General features: G+C 42.6%; 1 protein-coding gene across 1 annotated transcript; it reads right to left on the bottom strand.

The window, feature by feature from the left end:
* Nucleotides 1-16279: 16279 nt before the first annotated feature.
* On the bottom strand, nt 16280-16900 carry LOC123133035 (alpha-amylase inhibitor 0.28-like). The gene has a single exon (XM_044552581.1). It carries the CDS (start codon nt 16838-16840, stop codon nt 16403-16405), a length of 438 nt encoding a protein of 145 aa, XP_044408516.1. The 5' UTR covers nt 16841-16900; the 3' UTR covers nt 16280-16402.
* Nucleotides 16901-18064: the final 1164 nt, after the last annotated feature.

Below are 18064 nucleotides of genomic sequence, written 5' to 3' on the forward strand. Positions count from 1 at the left end.
GTCACATTGCTTGCAAGGCTTATAGTGATGTGCATTACCGAGAGGGCCCAGAGATACCTCTCCGACAATCGGAGTGACAAAACCTAATCTCGAAATACGCCAACCCAACATCTACCTTTGGAGACACCTGTAGTACTCCTTTATAATCACCCAGTTATGTTGTGACGTTTGGTAGCACCCAAAGTGTTCCTCCGGTAAACGGGAGTTGCATAATCTCATAGTTACAGGAACATGTATAAGTCATGAAGAAAGCAATAGCAGTATACTAAACGATCAAGTGCTAGGCTAATGGAATGGGTCAAGTCAATCACATCATTCTCCTAATGATGTGATCCCGTTAATCAAATGACAACTCATGTCTATGGTTAGGAAACTTAACCATCTTTGATTAACGAGCTAGTCAAGTAGAGGCATACTAGTGACACTATGTTTGTCTATGTATTCACACATGTATTATGTTTCCGGTTAATACAATTCTAGCATGAATAATAAACATTTATCATGATACAAGGAAATAAATAATAACTTTATTATTGCCTCTAGGGCATATTTCCTTCAGCCTCCCACTTGCACTAGAGTCAATAATCTAGTTCACATCGCCATGTGATTTAACACCAATATTCATATCTGTATATGATTAGCACCCATAGTTCACATCGTCATGTGACCAACACCCAAAGGGTTTACTAGAGTCAATAATCTAGTTCACATCGCTTATGTGATTAACAACCAAAGAGTACTAAGGTGTGATCATGTTTTGCTCGTGAGAGAAGCTTAGTCAACGGGTCTGTCACATTCAGAGCCGTATGTATTTTGCAAATATTCTATGTCTACAATGCTCTGTACAGAGATACTCTAGCTAATTGCTCCCACTTTCAGTATGTATCCAGATTGAGACTTAGAGTCATCTGGATCGGTGTGAAAGCTTGCACCGATGTAACTCTTTACGACGGGCTCTTTTATCACCTCCATAATCGAGAAATATTTCCTTAGTCCTTACTAAGGATATTCTTGACCGCTGTCCAGTGATCTACTATTAGATCAAAATTGTATTCCTTTGCCAAACTCAGAGCAAGGTATACAATATGTCTGGTTCACAGCATAGCATACTTTATAGAACCTATGACTGAGGCATAGGGAATGACTTTTCATTCTCTTTCTATTTTCTGCCATGGTCGGGTCTTGAGTCTTACTCAACTTCACACCTTGCAACACAGGCAAGAACTTCTTCTTTGACAGTTCCATTTTGAACTATTTCAAAAATTTATCAAGGTATGTATTCATTGAAAAATCTTATCAAGCATCTTGATCTATCTATATAGATCTTGATGCTCAATGTGTAAGCAGCTTCACCGAGGTCTTTTTTGAAAAACTCTTATTCAAGTATCCTTTCATGCTATCCAGAAAATCTATATCATTTCTGATCAACAATATGTCATCTATATATAGTATCAGAAATGCTACAGAGCTCCCACTCACTTTCTTGTAAATACAGGCTTCACCGCAAGTCTGTATAATACTATATGCTTTGATCAACTTATCAAAGCGTATATTCCAACTCTGAGATGCTTGCACCAGTCCATAAATGGATCGCTGGAGCTTGCACATTTTGTTAGCACCTTTAGGATTGACAAAAACTTTTGGTTGCATCATATACAACTCTTTGTTAAGAAAACCATTAAGGAATGCAGTTTTGACATCCTTTTGCCAGATTTCATAAAATGTGGCAATTGCTAACATGATTCGGACAGACTTAAGCATCACTACAGTTGAGAAAATCTCATTGTAGTCAACACCTTCTCGAAAACTCTTTTGTGACAAGTCGAGCTTTGTAGATAGTAACACTACTATCAGCATCTGTCTTCCTCTTGAAGATCTATTTATACAATATGGCTTGCCGGGCAACTCCACCAAAGTCCACACTTTGTTCTCATACGTGGATCCTATCTCAGATTTCATGGCCTCCAGGCATTTTGCGGAATGTGGGCTCATCATCGCTTCCTCATAGTTCGTAGGTTTATCATGGTCTAGTAACATGACTTTCAGAACAGGATTACCGTACCACTCTGGTGCGGATCTTACTCTGGAAGACCTATGGGGTTTGGTAGCAACTTGATCTGAAGTTTCATGATTATCATCATTAACTTCCTCACTAATTGGTGTAGGAATCACTGGAACTGATTTCTGTGATGAACTACTTTCCAATAAGGGAGAAGGTACAATTACCTCATCAAGTTCTACTTTCCTCCCACTCACTTCTTTCGAGAGAAACTCCTTCTCTAGAAAGGATCCATTCTTAGCAACGAATGTTTTTCCTTCGGATCTGTGATAGAAGGTGTACCCAACAATTTCCTTTGGGTATTCTATGAAGACGCACTTCTCCGATTTGGGTTTGAGCTTATCAGGATGAAACTTTTTCACATAAGCATCGCAGCCGCAAACCTTAAGAAACGACAACTTGGGTTTCTTGCTAAACCACAGTTCATATGGTGTCGTCTCAACGGATTTAGATGGTGCCCTTTTAATGTGAATGCAGCTGTCTCTAACGCATAATCCCAAAATGATAGTGGTAAATCAGTAAGAGACATCATAGATCGCACCATATCCAATAAAATGCGGTTACGACGTTCGGACACACCATAACGTTGTGGTGTTCCAGGTGGCGTGAGCAGTGAAACTATTCCACATTGTTTTAATTGAAGACCAAACTCGTAACTCAAATATTCGTCTCCGCGATCACATCGCAGAAACTTTATTTTCTTGTTACGATGATTTTTCCACTTCACTCTGAAATTCTTTGAACCTTTCAACTATTTCAGACTTATGTTTCATCAAGTAGATATAGCCATATGTGCTCAAATCATCTTGTGAAGGTCAGAAAATAACGATACTTGCCACGAGCCTTCATACTTATTGGTCTGCATACATAAGTATGTATTATTTCCAACAAGTCATTAACTCGTTCCATTGTTCCGAAGAACGGAATTTTAGTCATCTTGCCCAAAAGGCACGGTTCTCAAGCATCAAATGATTCATAAGCAAGTGATTCCGAAAATCCATCTTTATGGAGTTTCTTCATGCTCTTTACACCGATATGACCCAAACGGCAGTGCCACAAATAAGTTGCACTATCATTATTAACTTTGCATCCTTTGGCATCAATATTATGAATATGTGTATCACTACGATTGAGATCCAATAAACTATTTTCATTGGGTGTATGACCATTTGAAGGTTTTATTCATGTAAACAGAACAACTATTATTCTCTGATTTTAAATGAATAACCGTATTGCAATAAACATGACCAAATCATATTCATGCTCAATGCAAACACCAAATAACATTTATTTAGGTTTAACACTAATCCCGAAAGTATAGGGAGTGTGCGATGATGATCATATCAATCTTGGAACTACTTCCAACACTCATCGTCACTTTCCTTTCAACTAGTCTCTGTTTATTCTGTAACTCCTGTTTCGAGTTACTAATCATAGCGATCGAACAAGTATCAAATACTCAGGGGCTACTATAAACACTAGTAAGGCACACATCAAACACATGTATATCAAATATACCCTTGTTCACTTTGCCATCCTTCTTATCCACCAAATATTTAGGGCATTTCCGCTTCCAGTGACCATTTTCTTTGCAGTGTAAGCACTAAGTTTCAGGCTTTGGTCTAGCTTTGGTCTTCTTCACGGGAGTGACAACTTGTTTGCCATTCTACTTGAAGTTTCCCTTTCTTTCCCTTTGCCCTTTTCTTGAAACTAGTGGTCTTATCAATCATCAACACTTGATGCTCTTTCTTGATTTCTACCTTCGTTGATTTCAACATCACGAAGAGCTCGGGAATCGTTTTCGTCATCCTTTGCATAGTATAGTTCATCACGAAGTTCTAGTAACTCAGTGATGGTGACTAGAGAACTCTGTCAATCACTATCTTATCTAGAAGATTAACTCCCACTTGATTCAAGCGATTGAAGTACCCAGACAATCTAAGCACATGCTCACTAGTTGAGCGATTCTCCTCCATCTTTTAGCTATAGAACTTGTTGGAGACTTCATATCTCTCAACTCGGGTATTTGCTTGAAATATTAACTTCAATTCCTGTAACATCTCCTATGGTCCATGGCGTTCAAAACGTCTTTGAAGTCCCGATTCTAAGCCGTTAAGCATGGTGCACTAAACTATCAAGTAGTCATCATATTGAGCTAGCCAAACGTTCATAACGTCTGCATCTGCTCCTGCAATAGGCGTGTCACCTAGCGGTGCATCAAGGACATAATTCTTCTGTGCAGCAATGAGGATAAACCTCAGATCACGGATCCAATCCGCATCATTGCTACTAACATCTTTCAACACAGTTTCCACTAGGAACATATCAAAATAAACATATGAAAGCAACAACGCGAGCTATTGATCTACAACATAATTTGCAAAATACTACCAGGACTAAAACTACTAGGGAAAAGCCTAGCAGCAGCGCGGGTTTTGGGCCTATCAGTAGCGCGGGCAGGAGTGCTACTGATAAGGCGCTAAAGCTAATGCTTAGCAATAGCGCGTCTTGACACACGCTACTGCTAAATTTACTGAGTAGCAGCGGTTCTTTAGAACATCGCTACTGGTAATTAGTAGTAGCGCTTCTCCTTACCCGCGCTACTACTATTATTTAGTATTTTATTTCTTTTCTTTTTCATGTTGTATTCATACACCTTTACACAAGTTTTCATACAACAAGAATTTAGAGATTGTTTTTACATCATAATGAGTTATTACATCATGGGGTGAAAGAACCGTGGACTAGTTTCAAGTGGATGTCCATCCACTTGAAACTAATCCGCGGTTCTTTCACCCAATGATATAATAATATCATCATCATCATCATATCATTAACAACTTAGCATCATAATACATCATTGTCATATAACACCTCCTCAATATCATTGTTTTCATCATTGACATCACATAACACCTCCTCAAGATCATCATTATCAACTCTAATACATTACCACATAATAAACATATTGTACCTCATAGGACCTATTACATTCGATTAAGACCTACTACATTTTCTAAGGTAAAATAACAAAAAACAATATAGCCCCTGAATCTCCATTATGGAGAATGGAGATTAGCCTGCCTCCCATTCTTGCCTTTCGCTGAATGTTACTTCCAAGAACCTCCTTGCGAATCTCCATACATTTCTTCCATTCTCTGATGATCATGTGTTCACGGGTTTTAGAAATCCGATATGCACAGGTGAGCTCCGTAGATTTACCTGGCAGTATGTTCAGAACTGAGAGGCGACCATGCAGAGACATCAGATGAGGCACACAATCCATCGGGAGTTTCTGTTGAAAAACATAATAATAACTTCGTAGTTAGCAATGATGTACTAGTTTTAGAAGTATGCAAAAAATGCGCGGATGTCGTAATAGTAAAAAATCTTACCAGGGTATCTCCAGAGAAGTTATCGTTGTTCAACACATGCACTAGTGGCACGTATTCACCATAATTTGGAGGAGTTCGATAATAGTCATTGTAATTCTCAAGAAGAGTACAAAATGCGATCAAATGATTTTTCTCCTTATACGTTAAATGGGTGCCTTCGGTGTAGTGTGTTTTATCTACCATCTTTGAAGAATCAAAATAAGTTGTCAATGAAAATAAGCTATCAACTATTTTGAAATAAACAATATAAATTAGTTAATAACTATGTTTGAGAAACTCACATAGCGGTACAATCGGAAGCGTATCAACAAGGACCCAAATGTCTATATTGTCTTCCTCGCTGTCAGGATCACCAAGATCCATGGTGACAATCATAGCCTCATAAAAATAAGACATTTTGCAAAGTGCTTCCCAATTTTGGCAACCAAAATGGGTTACGCTCTGAGCATTGCACAGGTTTACTTCAAAATCCATATCATGATGGGTCCTTAGGTGTATTTTCTTTGTTTTGAAATTTTCATGGTCTTCGAAACCCATCCTCTCCAAGACATAGCGTCTTGCATGGCATGGGATAAGCTAGTCGAATTGTAAAATATGAAAATTAGACGTTGAAATAGTTGAAGTCATGCTTAATGGAGAAAAAAACACTTGTCGTTGTTGCGTACCGTTTCACAATCGAAGGTCTCCTCGAGCTTAATGCTGAAGCGCCGATCTTCGTCCAGCCGAACGAACCTGTCGCACATACCTCGATCGTCGTGGCACCAGCTACACTCCCCCGGGAGACCGTCGTCGTCCGAGTACGACATTTCCTACAATCATAATTCAAAAATTAAACTTGTACATATTCTAGCACAAGTCATGCCAGAATTCACGACAAAATCCGGCATGACCTTTGCTAAAAAAGGACATATCGAGCGCCTGAAATTTGCCGGAACGGAAATTAATCAACACTCCGGCAAAACATAGGCCACTCGGAGATGTAAACTAAACATGAACAGCCACTTGGGCAACCACATATCCAATTTGAGCAACAACACAAGATATACAAGGATATTTGGTTGGCCTCACCTCGATGTCGGAGGGGGGCGGTGACTGGGACGACGGCGGGGATGTCGGAGGGGGTCGGTGACGGGGACGACGGAGGTCACCCGAAACCATATAAGTTATCACTAACAACAAACATGACATGTTCAACTAGTTTTATTAATTCAACTAGTTCTTACTAAATATAAACTTACTATAAATAGAAAAAAACTAGTTCTTTCTAAAAATAAAGTAGTTCAACTAGTTATATTAATTATCTTACTAAAAATAGATTAGTTCCGTTAATTCAACTAGTTCAACTAGTTTATTAATTTACTTACTAAACTAGTTCAACTACAACTAAAGTAGTTCAACTACCACTACTACTACTAAAAATCTAGTACTAACTAAGCAACATCTAGTAATAGCTAACCCTAAATTAACATCTACTACTACTAAATCTAGTACTAACTAGTGGCAGGGGGTGGGGGGCGACGGAGAGGTAGCTAGGGGCGGCGAGGTCGAGGGCGGTGGGAGGAGGGCTGCCGGCGGAGGAGGGAGGAGGGGCGGCCGCAGGCGGAGGGAGGAGGGCGGCGGCGGAGGAGGGAGGGGCGGCCGCAGGCGGAGGGAGGATGTGCGAGGAGGATGGAGGAGGGACGGAAGGAGGGGAGTACCTCGGCGGCGGACGGACGAAGGCGGCGGCGGCGGCGACGGACGACGACGGTTGACGCGGGCGAGAGTGAGAGTGTGAGTGAGAGGGTCGGTCGTGCGCGTGGGGATAAGGTAGGGATAGTTGTAGCGCGTTTGCCAAAACGCGCTACAGCTAACCTGAGTAGCAGTAGCGCTCCACAGTAAAGTGCACTACTGCTATAGCTAGCGGGGGGCCAAGGTCATGGCAACTATATCAGTAGCACTGTATGCGATACACGCGCTACTGCTACTTCCAAGTCAGCAGCGCGTTTGGTAGACACGCGTTGCTGCTAAATGCCAGTAGCGTAGTATTTTGAAGAGCGCTGCTAGTATGATTCTGTGTATAGGCTTTTCCCTAGTAGTGTAAGTTCATGATAAATTTAAGTTCAATTAGTCATATTACTTAAGAACTCCCACTTGGACAGACATCTCTCTAGTCATCTAAGTGATCACGTGATCCAAATCAACTAAACCATGTCCGATCATCACGTGAGATGGAGTAGTTTTCAATGGTGAACATCACTATGTTGATCATATCTACTATATGATTCACGCTCGACCTTTCGGTCTCCGTGTTTCGAGGCCATATCTGCATATGCTAGGCTCGTCAAGTTTAACCTGAGTATTCCGCGTGTGCAAAACCGGCTTGCACCCGTTGTAGATGGACGTTGAGCTTATCACACCCGATCATCACGTGGTGTCTGGGCACGACGAACTTTGGCAACGGTGCATACTCAGGGACAACACTTCTTGATAATTAGTGAGAGATCATCTTAAAATGCTACCGTCAAACAAAGCAAGAATAAGATGTATAATAGATAAACATCATATGCAATCAAAATATGTGACATGATATGGCCATGATCATCTTGCACCTTTGATCTCCATCTCCAAAGTAGTGTCATGATCTCTATCGTCACCGGCACGACACCATGATCTTCATCATCTTGATCTATATCAATGTGTCATCACATGGTTGTCTCACCAACTATTGCTCTTGCAACTATTGCTATCGTATAGCGATAAAGTAAAGCAATTATTTGGCACTTGCATCTTATGCAACAAAGAGACATCCATAGGGCTTCTGCCAGTTGCTGATAACTTCAACAAAACATGATCATCTCATACAACAACTTATATCTTATCACGTCTTGACCATATCACATCACAACATGCCCTGCAAAAACAAGTTAGACGTCCTCTACTTTGTTGTTGCAAATTTTACGTGGCTGCTACGGGCTGAGCAAGAACCGTTCTTACCTACGCATAAAAAAACCACAATGATAGTTCGTCAAGTGGGTGCTGTTTTAACCTTCACAAGGACCGGGCGTAGCCACACCCGATTCAGCTAAAGTGAGAGAGGCAGACACCCGCCAGCCACCTTTAAGCTCTCACAATACCGCCGAACCAAAGTATGACATGCTGGTAAGCAGTATGACTTGTATCGCCCACAACTCACTTGTGTTCTACTCGTGCATATAACATCAACGCATAAAACCTAGGCTCGGATGCCACTGTTGGGGAACGTAGTAATTTCAAAAAATTTCCTACGCACACGCAAGATCATGGTGACGGTATAGCAACGAGAGGGGAGAGTGTTCGTCCACGTACCCTCGTCGACCGTAAGCGGAAGCGTTAGCACAACGCGGTTGATGTAGTCGTACGTCTTCACGATCCGACCGATCCAAGCACCGAACGTACGGGGCCTCCGAGTTCAGCACACGTTCAACTCGATGACGATCTCCGGCCTCCGATCCAGCAAAGCTCCGGAGATGAGTTCCGTCAGCATGACGGCATGGTGACGATGATGATGTTCTACCGGCGCAGGGCTTCGCCTGAACTCTGTGATGATATGACTGAGGTGGAATATGGTGGAGGGGGGCACCGCACACGGCTAAGAAACGATCCGTAGATCAACTTGTGTGTCTTGGGGTGCCCCCCTACCCCCGTATATAAAGGAGCAAGGGGGAGGGGGCCGGCCAAGGGGAGGAGGCGCGCTCAAGAGGGGCAATCCTACTCCAAGTAGGATTCCCCCCTCTTTCCAAGTCCTACTAGGAGAAGGGAAGGAAGGGGAGGAGAAGGAGAAGGAAGGAGAGGGAGGAGAAGAAGGAAAGGGGGGCCGGCCCCCTAGTACAATTTGGTTTGGGCTAGGGGAGCCGCGCGCCCTTCCTCCTCTCTTCCACCACTTGGCCCATGAGGCCCAATGCTTCTTCCTCGTATTCCCGTAACTCCCCGGTACCCCCGAAAATACCCGAATCACTCAGAACCTTTCCGAACTCCGAATATAGTCGTCCAATATATCGATCTTTACGTCTCGACCATTTCGAGACTCCTCGTCATGTCCCCGATCTCATCTGGGACTCCGAACTCCTTCGGTACATCAAAACTCATAAACTCATAATATAACTGTCATCGAAACCTTAAGCGTGCGGACCCTACGGGTTCGAGAACTATGTAGACATGACCTAGAACCATTCTCGGTCAATAACCAATAGCGGAACCTGGATGCCCATATTGGTTCCTACATATTCTACGAAGATCTTTATCGGTCAAACCGCATAACAACATACGTTGTTCCCTTTGTCATTGGTATGTTACTTGCCCGAGATTCGATCGTCGGTATCCAATACCTAGTTCAATCTCGTTACTGGCAAGTCTCTTTGCTCGTTACGTAATGCATCATCCCGTAACCAACTCATTGGTCACATTGCTTGCAAGGCTTATAGTGATGTGCATTACCGAGAGGGCCCAGAGATACCTCTCCGACAATCGGAGTGACAAAACCTAATCTCGAAATACGCCAACCCAACATATACCTTTGGAGACACCTGTAGTACTCCTTTATAATCACCCAGTTACGTTGTGACGTTTGGTAGCACCCAAAGTGTTCCTCTGATAAACGGGAGTTGCATAATCTCATAGTTACAGGAACATGTATAAGTCATGAAGAAAGCAATAGCAGTATACTAAACGATCAAGTGCTAGGCAAACGGAATGGGTCAAGTCAATCACATCATTCTCCTAATGATGTGATCCCGTTAATCAAATGACAACTCATGTCTATGGTTAGGAAACTTAACCATCTTTCATTAACGAGCTAGTCAAGTAGAGGCATACTAGTGACACTATGTTTGTCTATGTATTCACACATGTATTATGTTTCCGGTTAATACAATTCTAGCATGAATAATAAGCATTTATCATGATACAAGGAAATAAATAATAACTTTATTATTGCCTCTAGGGCATATTTCCTTCAACATATCCTTAGTCCTTTTCAGGTATTTTAGGATGTTCTTGATCGCTGTCCAGTGATCCACTCCTGGATTACTTTGGTACCTTCCTGCCAAGCTTATTGCTAAGCATACGTCAGGTCTGGTACACAGCATTGCATACATGATAGAGCCTATGGCTGAAGCATAGGGAACATCTTTCATTTTCTCTCTATCTTCTGCTGTGGTCGGGCATTGAGTCTGACTCAATTTCACACCTTGTAATATAGGCAAGAATCCTTTCTTTGCCTGATCCATGTTGAACTTTTTCAAAACTTTATCAAGGTATGTGCTTTGTGAAAGTCCAATCAAGCATCTTGATCTACCTCTATAGATCTTGATGCCCAATATGTAAGCAGCTTCACCGAGGTCTTTCATTGAAAAACTTTTATTCAAGTATCCTTTTATGCTATCCAGAAAATCTATATCATTTCCAATTAATAATATGTCATCTACATATAAGATCAGAAATGCTACAGAGCTCCCAATCACCATCAAATCATTTATTCCAACTCCGAGATGCTTGCACCAGTCCATAAATGGATCGCTGGAGCTTGCACACTTTGTTAGCACCTTTTGGATCAACAAAACCTTCTGGTTGCATCATATACAACTCTTCTTCCAGAAATCCATTCAAGAATGCAGTTTTGACATCCATTTGCCAAATTTCATAATCATAAAATGCAGCAATTGCTAACATGATTCGGACAGACTTAAGCATCGCTACGGGTGAGAAAGTCTCATCGTAGTCAACACCTTGAACTTGTCGAAAACCTTTCGCAACAAGTCGAGCTTTATAGACAGTTACATTACCATCAGCGTCAGTCTTCTTCTTAAAGATCCATTTATTCTCAATGCATGGCTTGCCGATCATTGGGCAAGTCAACCAAAGTCCATACTTTGTTCTCATACATGGATCCGATCTCAGATTTCATGGCTTCTAGCCATTTTGCGGAATCTGGGCTCACCATCGCTTCTTCATAGTTCGTAGGTTCGCCATGGTCAAGTAACATGATTTCCAGAATAGGATTACCGTACCAGTCTGGTGCGGATCTTATTCTGGTTGACCTACAAAGTTCAGTAGAAGTTTGATCTGAAGTTTCATGATTAATATCATTAGCTTCCTCACTAATTGGTGTAGTTGTCACAGGAACCGGTTCTTGGGATGGGACTACTTTCCAATAAGGGAGTAGGTACAGTTTCCTCATCAATTTCTACTTTCCTCCCACTCACTTCTTTCGAGAGAAACTCCTTCTCTAGAAAGGATCCGAATTTAGCAACGAAAATCTTGCCCTCAGGTCTGTGATAGAAGGTGTACCCAACAGTCTCTTTTGGGTATCCTATGAAGACACATTTCTCCGATTTGGGTTCGAGCTTATCTGCTTGAAGTTTCTTCACATAAACATCGCAACCCCAAACTTTAAGAAACGTCAACTTTGATTTCCTGCCAAACCACAGTTCATGAGGTGTCGTCTCAACGGATTTTGATGGTGTCCTATTTAACGTGAATGCCGCCGTCTCTAAAGCATAACCCCAAAACGATAGCGGTAAATCAGTAAGAGACATCATAGATCGCACCATATCTAGTAAAGTACGATTACGACGTTCGGACACACCATTTCGTTGTGATGTTCCGGGTGGCGTGAGTTGCGAAACTATTCCGCATTGTTTCAAATGTAAACCAAACTCGTAACTCAAATATTCTCCTCCACGATCAGATCGTAGAAATTTTATTTTCTTGTTACGATGATTTTCCACTTCACTCCGAAATTCTATGAACTTTTCAAATATTTCAGACTTGTATTTCATTAAGTAGATATACCCATATCTGCTCAAATCATCTGTGAAGGTGAGAAAATAACGATACCCGCTACGAGCCTCAATATTCATTGGACCACAAACATCAGTATGTATGATTTCCAACAAATCAGTTGCTCGCTCCATAGTTCCGGAGAACGGCGTTTTAGTCATCGTGCCCATGAGGCACGGTTCGCAAGTACCAAGTGATTCATAATCAAGTGATTCCAAAAGTCCATCAGTATGGAGTTTCTTCATGCGGTTTATACCGATATGACCTAAACGGCAGTGCCACAAATAAGTTGCACTATCATTATCAACTCTGCATCTTTTGGTTTCAACACTATGAATATGTGTATCACTACTATCGAGATTCAATAAAAATAGACCACTCTTCAAGGGTGCGTGACCATAAAAGATATTACTCATATAAATAGAACAACCATTATTCTCTGATTTAAATGAATAACCGTCTCGCATCAAACAAGATGAGGGAACGACTTTTGGTCGGGAAAACTTAAAGTATATTACTGAGTATTACAAGCAGCTGTTTGGGCCTCCAGAGGATAACTGTGTGTCCCTGGATGAGTCTAGGATTGAGGATGTCCCTCAAGTGACGGTTGTTGAGAATGATATCTTAATTGCTCCTTTTTCTGAGAAAGAGGTATATGAGGCCATTTCCCAGATGAAGAATAATAAGGCTCCTGGCCCGGATGGTTTCCCGACAGAGTTTTACAAGAAGTGTTGGCACATTATTAAAGGAGATCTATTGCCTTTGTTCAATGATCTTTTCGCTGGCCAGCTTCACCTTTTCCAGCTGAATTTTGGAATGATAACACTTCTTCTCAAAAAGACAGAGGCAGTGCGGATTGAGCAATTCTGGCCAATCTGTCTTCTTAATGTTAGTTTCAAAATTTTTACCAAGGTCGGGACGGATAGGCTCACACAGGTTGCGCATACTGTGGTGCAGCCTACTCAAACTGCTTTCATGCCGGACAAGAACATCCTTGAAGGGGTGGTGGTCCTGCATGAAACGCTCCATGAGATTCACACGAAAAAACTGGATGGAGTGGTTTTTAAGGTGGATTTCGAGAAAGCGTACGATAAAGTCAAATGGCCTTTCCTTCAACAGGCATTACGTATGAAGGGTTTTGATGAAGCTTGGCGACGCCAAGTAGAATCTTTCACGCAAAAAGGGAGTGTTGGAATTAAAGTGAATGACGATATAGGTCTTTATTTCTAGACACACAAGGGCCTGAGATATGTTGGCAATCTTGATAGGTCGGGCAAAGGAGGCCGGGCAAGTAGGTGGCTCGGTGCCTCATCTAGTCGATGGTGGTGTGTCCATCCTGCAGTATGCCGATGATACAATCATCTTTATGGAGCATGACTTGGCCAAAGCGAGAAACATGAAGCTGGTACTGTGCCTTTTCGAGCAATTGACCGGTCTGAAAGATCAACTTCCATAAAAGCGAGTTGTTCTATTTTGGTAGAGCCAAAGAGGAACAAGATGCATACAAGCAACTGTTTGGTTGCGATTTGGGAGCTCTTCCGTTCACTTACCTAGGTATCCCCATTCACCATCGTAAGTTGACTAACAGCGAATGGAAGTGTATCGAGGATCAGTTTGAGAAGAAACTGAGCTGCTGGAAGGGCAAACTCATGTCGTATGGAGGCCGATTGATTCTCATTAATTCGGTGCTCACGAGTTTGCCTATGTTTCTTTTATCTTTTTTGAAGTACCAGTTGGAGTTAGGAAAAGGCTGGACTTCTATCGGTCACGTTTCTTCTGGCAGAGTGATGAAACTAAGAGAAAGTACCGTCTAGCCAAATGGGATGTGATCTGCAGACCAAAAGATCAAGGGGGTCTTGGGGTTGAGAACCTTGAAGTCAAGAACAGATGCCTACTCAGTAAGTGGCTATATAAGTTATCTACCGAGACTGCGGCAACTTGGGCGCAGATTCTTCGTAACAAGTATCTGTACTCTAAGACCTTGTCGCAGGTGACAGCTAGACCAACTGATTCGCCTTTCTGGAAGGGGCTAATGAGGGTCAAAGCTACTTTCTTTAATAGAACAAAGTTTATTGTCGGTGATGGCAATAACACTCGATTCTGGGAGGATACTTGGCTAGGTGATACACCGCTGGCACTTCAGTATCCGTCGCTATATCGTATTGTGCAGCGACGGGATGCTCTAGTTGCAACGAGTTTGCAATCCACTCCTCTTAACATTCAATTTAGGAGGGTGCTTGTTGGTGACCGGTGGGAGGCTTGGATTCATCTGGTGAGTAGACTGATGGAGGTTCAGCTTACTCATCAGCCCGATCAGTTGTGTTGGAAGCTTACTAAATCTGGTGAATTCACAGTCAAGTCGATGTACATTGATGTCATCAACTCTAGTGTTATTCCTAGTTCCAAACATGTCTGAAAAGTTAAGGTTCCTCTGAAAATCAAAGTGTTTATGTGGTTTGTACATAAACAAGTCATTCTAACGAAAGATAATTTGATTTAGCGCAACTGGACAGGTTCTACTAGGTGTAGTTTCTGTGATTGGAATGAAACTATCAAGCATCTTTTCTTTGATTGCCTGTTGGCGAGGGTGTTGTGGCGCTCGGTGCAAATTGCCTTTAACATTACTCCTCCGAATTCGGTCAGGTCGTTTTTTGGAACGTGGCTTGTTGGTATAGAGGCCGAAACGGCTAGACAAATTCGAGTAGGAGCATGTGCGTTGTTATGGGCAATTTGGAACTGCAGAAATGATTTGGACAGCTAGACAAATTCGAGTAGGAGCATGTGCGTTGTTATGGGCAATTTGAAACTGCAGAAATGATTTGGACAGCTAGACAAATTCGAGTAGGAGCATGTGCGTTGTTATGGGCAATTGGGAACTACAGAAATGATTTGGCTTTTAACAGAACAACAACTATTCATTTTTTGCAGGTTGTATTCCGGGGCTAATCCGTATGTGGTCATTACTCACTCCGACGGAGGCCAGGGCGCGTTTGGTTACTGGATCTGTCCGGTGGGAGATGGTAGCGCGGGATATCTTCAACCTGTTTGGATGGCGGTCATGTAATAGGATAGGCGATTAGTTTACCTGTCTCTCTATATTATGCCAGCTGGTTGTGGCTTCTCGGCCTTGTTTTATTTTGCTAGCTCTTTGTGAGCCAGCCTCCTTTGTTGCAGCACGTTGCAAGACATTGTTAAACTACTTTATTTATTTATAAATGTGGCCGTATGCATCGCTCTGATGCAGAGGCCGGGGAGTGCCCCCTTTTCGAAAAAAAAAGAGTTGGACATACTTCTCCTTATGTACACAATGTTTGAACCAGGTTGTGTATATGGTACAGAAAATTGTCGAAGCAGAGGAGTGTACATGACCTGAAATTGTTATAGGTCAATAGAAGAATCATACTCTTTTTATAGAAAACGGGCACACGCCTTGGTTTCATTTTATTAGAATGTAATCACAAGTGCACAAAGAGCGTGATTTCTCAGATGTGAGCACAGGAGCAAGCATCAAATTTAGTTCATAAACAGTTGAAAAAATAACAATAGCCAGAGGTCGGAGTGCAAGCACGATCATCAATCAGCTAGAAAAAATGTTGACCGGACCAACAGCACGGCGGCACTACATTTACATGCTCCCCGACGGTGATGACGGTGGCTGCTGGCTGATGTCGTTTCAGAGGATAGGAGGGCCACCGGTGCTAGAACAAGGTAAGGTAGTCCGACAGATGGGGATAGACTCAGAGAGAGTGGCGATGGAGCAAATGGTTAACCCTAGCTCACAGATTGCCAGGTAGAGGTACAGAAAGGGAACAGAGGAAAGGAAGGAGATGATGGGTTCGTAGGGACTGTTTTGCACAGTTAAATGATTTTGCAAGGTCCACTCTGTAAAATATACCGGCAGCCACCTCATGATAACATCCCGCCCATCAATTTTCAATCCACTGGCGCAGAATGGCTCGGAGCATCTGGTGCATGAGTCCGGCCGTTGCACAGGATACATTCTCTATCTGAGATACTGGTGCAATCAATCGATGCGAAATTGAGTTCACATTTATTCCCGAAGCATGGCTCTCGCATAGGCACATACACCATTAATTCATTTTATTTATCCTGTGCACACTCACCACACTAATTAAAAAGCAGATTGGCTTGACTAGGCCCAGTAGCAGACACCTTCTCCACCCCTCGCGTTAGGAATGGGCACCTTGCAGACCGCAGGCACGCTCGCCGCTGTGAGCTTCATCACCTCCTTCCGACAACCCGGGAACACCTCCGTTCCCTCCCGCGCGCCGAGCTCCTGATACACGCTGTTCAGCATGCTGCCGAGGTCATGGCACCTGCACCAGTCGTTGGTGATGTTGGCGAGCTCCTGGCAGCAGTCTCTTTGGATAGCCTCCGGCACCTGGTTGCCCACGCACTGGAGCTTCACCATTGCTCGGCATCCCGTGAGCGGGCTCACCCTGTGGCCCATCGCCGGATCACACCACATCCAAGGACCACTGTTATGGCTCCCCACGCCGTACTCGGCCGCCATTGGTGTCGCCACCAGCATGCATAGTAGGAGCACCAAGAACATGGTCTTCATCCACATTGTTCCGATTCAGCCCTATCTTACTTAGTTGTCTGTATGGGTAGCTATACTCTTGATCTCTGGACGGTTTATATAGCTAGAGAAACCTAATTAAAGAGGTGCTCATGATCTCCATCGGTCGCTTTTGCCCGGTGCCAACGGCGTTTGCTTGCACGCCTCCATTCTCAATCTAGTGTCGTGAGGTATTTTGGCATGCACTGGAACATTGTGATTACGACCCATAGTTTGTTAATCACACTACTAAAAAGTTAGCATGCATGGTTACTACCGTATCGACAAAATTAGCACAGGAAATGTAAAGGTGTCCACGAAACGGACATAAAACCCCAGCTGTCCATCATCCCATCTGCATGAGTCACAACTAACTTTCTTCCGACCTCAATAGTGTCATGATGATCTGTACGCATAATTGGAAGCTTTCTGAGTGGTTGGGTATAACCCAAAATTTGTTGGGTGGATCCTAAACTAATTCACGCAAACAAAATTAGCAATGAATGATTCATCTTGTTGGAAAGGTACATATATCCACCTTTGCGTGACAAAAACATTAGTATGTCACATTTCTTTCCGCACAAGACTAGTTACATTTCGGTAAAGGGTGGGAAACAGAAATTGTTGCATATCAAATAGTGTATGACATATTTTTATTTGGACCTGAATAAGTCCCAAACGTTCGGAATTTAAGCATGTCATCCCGAACGTTTGTGCCTGGTGCGAATGGCGTTTTCTTGCACGCCTCCATTCTCGATGTAGTGTCATGAGCTATTTTGGCATGCATTAGAGCATCATGATTACAACCCATAGCTTGTCAATCTCACTACTAAAAAGTTAGCACACATGGTTACCATATCGACAAAATTAGCAAAGGAAATGCAATGGTGTACACGAAACGGACAGAATACCCCAGCTGCCCATCATCCCATCTGCATGAGTGGCTTGTGTGGGCTTTGAGTATATTATATGCGTGCTGGCACACAACAACTAACTTTCTTCCAACTCCAAAAGTGTCATGACGATCTGTACGCATAATTGGAAGCTTTTTGAGTGGTTGAGTATAACCCAAAATTTGTTGGGTGGATCCTAAACTAATTCACGCAAACAAAATTAGCAATGCATGATTCATCTTGCTGGAAAGGTACATATATCCACCATTGCGTGAGGAAAACATTAGTATCTCAAATTTCTTTCCCCGCAAGACTAAGTACATTTCAGAAAAGGGTGGGA

This window comes from Triticum aestivum, chromosome 6B (genome assembly GCF_018294505.1).
Source record: "Triticum aestivum cultivar Chinese Spring chromosome 6B, IWGSC CS RefSeq v2.1, whole genome shotgun sequence".
NCBI lineage: Eukaryota > Viridiplantae > Streptophyta > Magnoliopsida > Poales > Poaceae > Triticum > Triticum aestivum.

Excerpts from the sequence above, each read along its gene's own strand:
- LOC123133035 (XM_044552581.1), bottom strand. The coding sequence starts at position 16,840 with ATGTGGATGAAGACCATGTTCTTGGTGCTCCTACTATGCATGCTGGTG.